Source organism: Nilaparvata lugens, unplaced genomic scaffold (assembly GCF_014356525.2).
Source record: "Nilaparvata lugens isolate BPH unplaced genomic scaffold, ASM1435652v1 scaffold8220, whole genome shotgun sequence".
In the NCBI taxonomy this organism is placed as follows: domain Eukaryota; kingdom Metazoa; phylum Arthropoda; class Insecta; order Hemiptera; family Delphacidae; genus Nilaparvata; species Nilaparvata lugens.
This window is the reverse complement of record NW_024093968.1, coordinates 1-10942: the sequence shown is the minus strand read 5'-3', so window position 1 is coordinate 10942 and position 10942 is coordinate 1. Positions and strand designations below refer to the sequence as shown.

The 10942-nt window shown below is 36.2% G+C and overlaps 1 protein-coding gene across 1 annotated transcript; it reads left to right on the top strand.

Annotated features, from left to right (window-relative positions):
• Nucleotides 1–632: 632 nt before the first annotated feature.
• On the top strand, nt 633–9976 carry LOC111053770 (ras-associating and dilute domain-containing protein; the record flags this gene model as incomplete). Its single annotated transcript, XM_039419050.1, has 6 exons — nt 633–730; nt 2313–2560; nt 4263–4266; nt 4451–4605; nt 7296–7493; nt 9814–9976. Coding segments are annotated over 6 exons (866 nt in total), but the record flags the coding sequence as incomplete, so codon positions are not given.
• Nucleotides 9977–10942: the final 966 nt, after the last annotated feature.

The window sequence follows — 10942 nt, the reverse complement described above, 5'->3', positions numbered from 1 at the left end:
TTATGATGAATAATTCTATAGTCTGATTTTTACTCTAATATTGGCGTATGAAGGAAGCTCGTTTTCCTTTATATTATCCTTGAAATGCAAAATTTCCAAAAACCTTGTATATACGTCGACGCGCAATTAAAAAAGGAACATACCTGTCAAATTCATGAAAATCTATTACCGCGTTTCGCCGTAAATGCGCAACATATAAACATTTAAACATTAAGAGAAGTGCCAAACCGTCGACTTGAGTCTTAGACATCACTTCGCTCGGTCAATTATAGATATAATAAAGGAAAGAGCTGGCAGAGGGAGCTCTGTATACTATTGAAGAATTCTTTTCCTAATAAAACTATACTATAATAAAGGAAAGAACTGGCTTATACACGTAGGGGATAGGAAATTCACGAATGACGCATCATCACGTCTCAACTACTCAACTCATTAACTTTACATTTTGCATAAATAGATTCTCAATTAACCGAGGATGGTTATAGGCCTATTGTAAATTCTTGAAGATTTCAGTAGGTGAAGTTTTCAGTTTGTCAAGTTTTTAATTAGGCCTTTGCGGAGCTTGGGTTACTACTGGTGTTTAAATAATTATTCAGATGGGATAATTTGTTTTGTTTGATCTATGTTGGCAGCTCCGAATGGACGAGCGGGAAATTCAAATTCGAACGCCAAGCGGTGGTCGGCTGCTCCAGTCATAACTGAGTCCACCAAACTCAATAATTTACACAAGGTAATATTATAATTATTTTATTCAACCTTTTTTCTTTTCCTTCTTCTAATTCTTCTTCTTCCTTCAATTCGTCTGCTTCTTCTTTCTCGTCTTTTTCTTCATCTTCATTATCATCTTCTTTTTATTCTTCTTCATCAATATCTTCATATTTCTTTCTTCTTCTTCTTCTTCTTCTTCTCTTCTTCTTATTCTTCTTCTTCTTCTTCTAATTCTTAGTTTTCTCAACTCCTCTCGTCTTTCAATCTACTTCTATCAATAAAGAAATTCAATCTTATCCAGTTCTTTTTTGAATTTACATTCTTTCATTATCCTCTGTTCTCTCTTTCTCTTTTACTCCTGAATTCCCTCATTCTCTTATCATTCTGACTTATTCTCTCACTCTCCACTGATTTGTAGGACGTCGACCGATGTGGTCTAACAAACGGACACAATTGAGAAATATAATCTAATCTAATTGTGATTTATTCTCCTATTCTTCCATTATCCACTGCTATCTTTTCCTCTTTCTCTTTTATTCTTTTCCTCTTTCCTCTTTCTCTTTCTCTTTTATTCTTCAACTTTCTCATTCTCCATCTAATTCTGTTTTATTCTCATATTCTTCCATTATCCTCTGTTCTCTATTTCTCTTATTTATTTATTTAGCTTATTGCAGATACACAACTAATATACATGAGTCTCAAATGCCTAGATATACACTGTATATTTCCAAATTCTTTGAGGTGTTGTGTAGTCTTTGGTCAGTAGAACATTAGTTTGTCTGACCGCCATCATTTGCTAGTCCATTTAGCGTTACCCAATGTGCACCATGGAGGCGAACAAGTCTCACACATATTTAAGTAAAAATCTGATTGCTGGAACAATTTTGAGGTCAAAGAAGGTTAAAACGCAATTTTCAACTTTTACAGAAAGAAAAATATTTTCAAAATCATTTTCACCATTACAAAATAATGTACAAATTGCTTCAAATTGGAATTTATCACATATAAACAATCCAAATATAAAAATTCTTTCTTGAAATTATTTGCTAATTAGTATCTGTTTCAGGTGATACTACTCTAATATTATTTTTTATATCTTTAATATATATTTCTATTATTTTGAATTCTCTTCAATTATCTCATTATCTGCTGATTCATAGGATGACGACCGTTGTGGTCTAACCAATAACACAATTAAGAAATCTAATCCAATTCCGTTTTATTCTCCAATTCTTCTATTATCCTCTCTTCTTCCTTTCTCTTTTATTCTCTTCAATTCTCTCATTGTCAGAGAGTTAGTGGGGAGGATATTTCAATATTGTTTCCGAAGAATGGACATTGATATGTCCAAAGCTCCGCCAATTTATGTAGATGCATAACAATATAATTATCTATAGTTATTATATTACAAATTACTTTTCATATCATATACAGTTCAATAATTATTTTCTTAGTCTATATTATGTAAATTCATCTATAATTTTGCTGTACTGTAAGCTATTGTATATAAGTGTATAAGCCAGTATATATTGTAATCTACATAAATAAAGTACTCAATCAATCAATCATTCTCTTCAATTCTCTCATTCTCCACTGCTTCGTAGGACGACGACCGATGCGGTCTGACAAACGGACACAATACGGACAAATGGCGGGACATGGACGAAGAACTGGAGGAAGAGGAGGATGAAGAAGAAGAGGAGGAGGAGCTGATGAACGGAGGAGAAGGTAGGGCGGGCAGAGGAGGCAGTAGGAGGAGAAATGGCTGGTTGAGAGGAGGCGGAGGAGGTGCTCCTTTCGCCAGAGATGGCAGTAATCGGCTGTCCATGCAGTTTCTGGGAGAATCGCCCACGTAAGTTGAAGAAAATTCTAGATTTTTTTGTAAATTTTGTAGGTTTTTTATGAGTTTTAGGGGTTAATTTGAGGTTTTTAAAGTATTTGAACGTTTTTACTTTCCTTGCCCTATTACCATAGGTAAGGAAAGTATTGCTTTTCGAAAAAAATTAAGGTACCCCAATTTCTATACGTTTCAAGGTCCCTGTCCAAAAAAGTGGTTTTTGGGTATTGGTCTGTATGTGTGTGTGTGTGTGTGTGTGTGTGTGTGTGTGTGTATGAGTGTAAGTGCGTCTGTGTACACGATATCTCATCTCCCAATTAACGGAATGACTTGAAATTTGGAACTTATGGTCCTTACAATATAAGGATCCGACACGAACAATTTCGATCGAATGCAATTTAAGATGGCGGCTAAAATGGAGAAAATGTTGTAAAAAACAGGGTTTTTCGCGATTTTCTCGAAAACGGCTACAACGATTTTTATTTAATTCATACCTGAAATAGTCGTTAATGAGCTCTATCAACTGCCACAAGTCCCATATCTGTAAAAATTTCAGGAGCTCCGCCCCATCTATGTAAAGTTTGATTTTAGATTCTCAATTATCAGCTTCAGATTCACAAAAAAAAAAAAAAATTCAAGTGGAAAAGATAGAAGCAAAAAATCTCTACAATTAATGTTCAGTAACATTTTCACCTAAAATGAAAATAAGCTCGAAATTCGAGAAAATGTGATTATCCAATTGCAAACTGTGGCAACTGTTGATTCTATCAAATGATTCACTATGAAGAGATAGCAGACCTCGTATGTCTCAGCGTTATTGTCCTGTCACCAGCTGGCTAAGATCTTTGTTTATAAGTAGACCTGAGATGCGCGAGAACACTGGCGTCAGGTGATCAATTTTCATAACGGCAAGGAAAGTTGTGTGAGTGCGCCATACCAGATTTTTGAATTAATAGTATCTTACCTCACATGGACTCTCTACGTTACAACTCTCTCATTCATGAAGAATCTCTGTGTGTAGGGAGCTTCCTCCATCTAGGGATCTAGGGTCTCTGAAGCCTGATGTTTTTGCAAAGCCGTGAATATTACCCCGCCAACAGTTTCCCAATCGACAGAAAACATTGTTTGTCGCATTGAGCCGAAAGTGTTAGTCACATCTGACTGAAAGTGATAGGATTCCCAAACGACCGAGAATTCCTCTAGTTTGTCGCAAATGACCGAAAGCGTTCGGCCAAATGGGAAAATAAATTTTTTGGCTGGATGGGAATTCTATCACTTTCGGTCGATTGGAATCCCACGTGTCGAAACCACTGGTTTTTTAAACAATTTGAGACGCACCATTGGGTTGATAAACTATGATCATTATCTTCTAAAATGTTTTTTTTAAACAATTTGAATGCACCATTGGGTTGATAAACTATGATCATTATCTTCTAAACTGGTTTTTTAAACAATTGAGATGCACCATTGGGTTGATAAACTATGATCATTATCTTCTTAACTGGTTTTTTAACAATTTGAGATGCACCATTGGGTTGATAAACTATGATCATTATCTTCTAAACTGGTTTTTTTAAACAATTTGAGATGCACCATTGGGTTGATAAACTATGATCATTATCTTCTTAACTGGTTTTTTTAAACAATTTGAGATGCACCATTGGGTTGATAAACTATGATCATTATCTTCTAAACTGGTTTTTTCAGGCGTTTTCAGACAAGTAGGCAGAGAAAAAGCTCTGATTGATGCTTCAAAACCAAACATGTACATATGCATGTTCCACCGTTAGTGGCCAGCCTTATATAGGTTTTAAATTTCTATTTTTATTTTGTGTTCGTGTTGAATAAAATTATTGATATATTGCAAAATAGTAATTAATTGATTTGATGTTGTGTTTGTGATAGGGGCCTGAGATGGGCGGATGCAGCCGACAGGGCGTCCAAGGGGGGAACTCGCTGTCTCTGCCCAGGGAGGCCTCCACAGGGATGCCAGGATCAGAAGGAGCCTCTGGGACAAGCCAACAGTGCCCCACTTCAGACCAACAACCTCCTAGTGAACGGTATGACAAACGCTAATTATGCTATAGTGAGGTCCACGTTATAATGGCAGTATTGATTAACATTGGTGTTGCCATCCTTGTCTATCAACTAGGAACTGAATAGTTGATTTTTAGATTTAATTGATCGGGAACTTAAAACTCTTTTTGAAATTGGCCTCGCATATTTCTGTCTTGTCCCAATGCCTTTTGAATCATAATCCTTGAGTTACAAGAATAAGAACAATTTTTAATAATAAATAAATGGATAATTGAAGCATTTATTATTGAAATTTCATTATTAAAAATTGAAAACCTGAATTCACATATTATCTGAACTAGAATATTGTTTTTAAAATGCACAATTTTGTTACGAGCAAATTGAATTAGATTGGAATATTTCAAATGTACCGCCATAAAGACTCCATAAAATGGCCGCTCCATAAGTAACATGAGTGTCATGACCTGTATCTATAGACCTTGGTGATGCATTGCAAAATCGCCATTTTATGGGGTTCTAGTTCACCAATTTTTAACGGCTCCAACGATTTTGATCAAATTCATACCTAAAATAGTCATCGATAAGCTCTATCAACTGCCACAAGTCCCATATCTGTAAAAATTTCAGGAGCTCCGCCCCATCAATGCAGATAGATTCCAATTATCAGGCTTCAGATACAATTGAAACAAAAAAAAAAATCAAGTGGAGTAGATTGAGCATGAAAATCTCTACAATCAATGTTCAGTAACATTTTCACCTAAAATTGAAAATAAGCTTTAAATTCGAGAAAATGTGATTATTCAATTGCAAATTATTGTTGATTCTATTGAATCATTCACTATGAAGAGATAGCAGACCTCATGTGTGTCTCCAGCGTTATTGCCCTGTCACCAGCTGGCTCAAATATTTGAATAGTAGACTTGAGATGCGCGGGAACACTAGCGTCAGGTGATCAATTTTCATAACGGCAAGGAAAGTTTTGTGAGTGCGCCACACCAGATTTTCCAATTTATCAGCTGTTATCATTATAGATTGAACAACATGATGTGTTATTTTGTTATATTGATATTGTTCAAGGAATATTGCTTGGCTTTGAATTGTAAAATATAATCATCCCACAGAATAATAATATTTAGATTCCAACTAAGAACTGAATTGTTGATTTTTAAATTGGGAACTTCAAACTCTTTTTGAGGTTAGCCTTTTGTCCCAATGCCTTATGAATCATAAAGCTGCGTACACATATTCGTGCTTCTAACCCGCACCGAGCACGCTCCTCCCTCGTACCGCCCTCGTACCAACATCGATCCACAGTCGCACCGCCCACGCACCCATCATGAACGTTACGGAAGATGTTAGATGTTCTCGCGTTCCCCGGTCGAACCACTGTTGCTCCCCGGTCGATCATCAATCGCTCTGCTGGAGTCACGTTCGGTTGCGGAGCAGAGCGACAGTCTGTACGCACCTTAACAAGTTACAAGAATAAGTACAATTTTTAATAATAAGAAAATGTATGATTGAACCATTTATTATTGAAATATCATTATTAAAAAATCGAAAACCTGAATTTACATATTATCTGACCCAAAATATTGTTTTTAAAAAGCATAATGCATGATTTTGTTATGAGCAGATTGGAATATTTCAAATGGACCGCTATAATGACTCCACATAATGGCCGCTCCATAAGGAACACGAGTGTCATGACCTGTATTTTATAGACCTTGCATGTAGCAGATGACGAGGCCATACTCTGACTCAAAAACTTAAAAATATATGTATGAATTGTTCAATTGTCTCTCTCTTTGGTAGAGAGTTAGTGGGGAGGATATTTTTAATATTCTTTCCGAAGAATGGACATTGATATGTCCAAAGCTCCGTCAATTTATGTAGATGCACAACAATATAATTATCCATAGTTATTATATTACAAATACTTTTCATATCATATACTTTCAATGATTATTTTTTAGTCTATATTATGTAAATTCATCTATAATGTTGCTGTATGTAAGCTATTGTATATAAGTGTATAAGCCAGTATATTGTCATCTAATAAATAAATAAAGTACTCAACAATCAATCTTTTATTTGTTTCTGCCCACTGTCTATCCATACGATAATAATCTGAATAGCATGTTTCATGTATGATATAGTTATTTGTGCAACTAGTGCGCAAAGTGACAGTTTGCTGCACCGAAAGAAACGTTTACTTGAGTGCAATGGAATGGTTTGTTGAGTGCAGCAGAGGACTTTGCGCACGTATTACATTAAGTTTTTCTACAGTTACCATTGAATATGAAAAGTGGGTAATATGGGTTAAAATTGCCTGAAATGCATCAAAGGTTTTTTCTGTGTAATTTTATTATTGATAAAACCTTAATGTATTGTCAATTGAATAAAAATGTTGTCCTGTTATAATAATAGGTACTTAATAATTAGCGCGTTGTGCTTGGTTGCACGTCTGCTCACTATAGCAGCCACAGCAGTCACTGTTACAACTTCATTTTGATTTTGCTGCACTGTTGCTCCAGTAACCTACTAAGTTTTTGCGTGGCCATGTTGCAAATCTGGAGTGCAGAAAAATTTTTCCCGCACTAGAGCGGAAAGTGATTCTTTGCGTTCTGTAATCAGTGCAGCAATGGCCACTTTCAACGTAACTGTAGAAAAAATAATAACACCACTGTGTTTTTATCAATTATTGATGTTTTAGATGGGAGCTGATCTGCCTGTCGACAGAGAGCGGTGCGCTGGGCATCCACGTGGTGCCCGATGTGGTGGGGGGAGGTGGTGGCCTGGTGGTGCAGGCGGTGGAAGAGGGGGGCAGGGTGGACAGAGATGGCCGCCTCAAGCGTGGAGACCGCATCACACAGATCAACGGGCGCACTCTTATCGACCAGCCGTTCCATGTGTCAGTATTCAAATAATATAATAATAATTTATAGGACCAAAAGCACTTGAATTGTACAAAATATTGCAAAAAACAAAACGTTACTGTAGTAATAGTTATTTGTATATCTAGAGTGAAAAGTGCTGTTTTTTCTCCCTGAGGGAAAAGTTTGAAGCTCGAGGCGAAGCCGAGGGCGACAATTTTCCTGAGGGAGAAAAAACATTTTTCACTCGTGATATACACAACATTTTTCCTCCACCTACATTTTTATAAAAACTGCAAATAAAATCATTTTTAAAAACGTACGTGACCAAACAATGTGTTACAACATAATCTAAAAAGTAAACAGAAACAGCTGGCTTGTAATCACAGTTCTCCTCCGACAGCACTATCTGTCGGCTAAAGTTGTAACAACAATGACAGCCCAACTACAGCTATGATGAAGTTCCCGTTTCAAATTGATTAGTAATAAGTAATATTCGTTGGCTGGTATTTTAAATAACATGGATAAAAGAAAATATATAATTTTTTTTCTAGTATAGTGATATGAAGTTGTAATAATAATTTCAGCATACAAACATAAATTTTTATATCGATCAAATGTCTGGTTGAGGTATTGAATTTAGTTGGTTTAATGACTACTCTATATGCTTCCTCATCTGAGCTTAGACCTTCTGACCTTTTCAAATGTACGTTTTTAAAATAGAGATGCTTCCCATGTTATTTAAAGGAGTCACTTTTACTCCCTAGGGAGTTTTTCTGTTTTTTAGTACCGAGAGCGAAAAAGTGACACTTAGTATCATGTTTCAGGGAGTAAAGTAAGTACTTTTGACAGTAGGTGGAGGAAAACACCTTTGCATGCACAGTACATTGTATATCAAAGTTGAATTTAAATTATTTTTATTCTTCTTAGAAAGTGAAAACTATACATACACAAAACTTGAAGAAGGTTCCTCACATGGGCAAAGCCTGTGTGCGAGGAACGAGTTCTCTACAATTTCATATATACTCAAAATATACAATAATAGATGTGACAAAGATAAAACACAATTGAAGAAGAAAACAATGATGCCCCCAAGGTAATCCTGAGTGGGGCCCTTCTTCATACCCTTATTAACACTACAAATGAAATTTTAGCAATGATGATGAAAGGATATAACACTATAATGTAATAAAATATCTTGTGACGTGGCTGGCTCAGGTCTGGTGTCAGAGTTTTCAGGTGGCAACTGATCAAATTCAAGGCCTCTCACATCACTACATTTGGTAGAGAGTTAGTGGGGAGGATATTTTTAATATTGTTTCCGAAGAATGGACATTGATATGTCCAAAGCTCCGCCAATTTATGTACATGCATAACAATATAATTATCTATAGTTATTATATTACAAATTGCTTTTTCATATCATATACAGTTCAATAATTATTTTCTTAGTCTATATTATGTAAATTCATCTATAATGTTGCTGTATTGTAAGCTATTGTATATAAGTGTATAAGCCAGTGTATATTGTAATCTACATAAATAAAGTACTCAATCAATCAATCACCTTACGACTGCTTTTTAGGCAGCCGTGACCGACATCCATCTGAAACACGGAAATGGCCCGAGAAAAATATCATGCCCGGGCTGGGATTCGAACCCGGGCCTCTGGATTATAAAGCCAGCTTCTAATCCACTAGACTAGTATTACTGTTGTTGGTGAGATGTAGTGATATTCATGAATGCGGCTAGGCGCACATCAGTTAGTCAAGTCAAGACAAGACATGATCAGACACGTTTAGTACAATACTTCACATAGTTGCTTATGAAGACGTATCTAATTGCAATGACTAATCAGTGTGAGTTGCGTCATAAGCAGCTATGTGAAGTATTGTGACTAAACGTGTCTGATCATGTCTTGTCTTGACTTGACTAACTGGTGTGCGCCTAGCCTAAAAGAACACTGGAATGTTGTCTAGAAATATCACTAATTTATAAAATTACATAAAATATCCAATGTAAAGATGTCACTGAAGAACCATATTGGATGCGTGTATGTGTAAGTGCACGTCAGATCATGCATTAGCCGATAAACAAAATCTGAAAGAGCGTTGTGAATAAAACATGCTTCAGGAGTATTTACTTGATTTCTCAACTTCTTTAGGAGAAACTGATAGAGGCCCGGTTGCAAAAACCGGTTAAATTTAACCGTGATTAATTCCACGAGAACCAATCAGAGAAGTTTTGAAAATACTGCTTCTCTGATTGGTTCTCATGGAATTAATCACGATTAAATTTAGCCGGCTTTTGTGCAAACGGCACGAATCGATTAAATATTAATTAAACTTTTTATTCCAGGGTCCAGGACATTTTCCGCGAATCTCTCCGCTCTTCTGAACTACGTCTGCGTGTTGTCACCTGGAGGAGGAGAGAGAGAGCGGATAGAAGGAGAGCAAGAGACCGATTAGAAGGTGGAGGTGGAAGAGAGAGAATTGACGGTAGAGGAGGGGGAAAAAATGGAGTAGGAGGTGGAGCAAGAGAGAGAATTGATGGAAGAGGAGGAGAAAGAATGGAAGGAGGTGGTGGAGGAAGAGAGAGAATAGATGGAAGAGGAGGAGAAAGAATGGAAGGAGGAGGAGGTAGAGAGAGAATTGATGGAAGAGGAGGAGGAGGAGAAGGAGGAGGAAAGAAACAACCCCCGCCACCCGTCTACCCTAAGCCACCGCCCTAATGTCGAATGGGAGGAGGGGAGTGGTAGAGAAGGAGAAACAAGGAGAACCAGATTGGAGAGAATGGACGGTGAAAGAGAAGCTGAGGTAAAAGGAATGAAGGAGAATAATGGAATACAACAGGTAAGAAATTAATTTATTGTAATTTGTTCCTCAAAATTGTTGGTATCAGATTTGTTAATGTGGTATTAGGCGGCTACTAACGACATGAGAAGTGTGTCGAGCATGTGTGAACGGGCATACTGTACATATTGTGTTGGTACTGTATCATTTTGTATTGATACTATATCATTTTGTATTTATACTGTATCATATTGTGTTGGTACTGTATTGTACTATTGGTACTGTATTGTTGGTACTGTTGGTACTGTAATACATTTGTATGATAATGTATCATATTGTGTGGTACTGTATCATTTTGGTATTGATACAGTATCATTTTGTATTGATACTGTATCATATTGTGTGGTACTGTATCATTTTGTATTGATACTGTATCATATTGTGTTGGTACTGTATCATATTGTGTTGGTACTGTATCATTTTGTATTGATACTGTATCATTTTGTATTGATACTGTATCATATTGTGTTGGTACTGTATCATTTTGTATTGATACTGTATCATATTGTGTTGGTACTGTATCATTTTGTATTGATACTGTATCATTTTGTATTGATACTGTATCATTTTGTATTGATACTGTATCATTTTGTATTGATACTGTCTCATTGTTGTGTGAACGGACATGTCTTCGA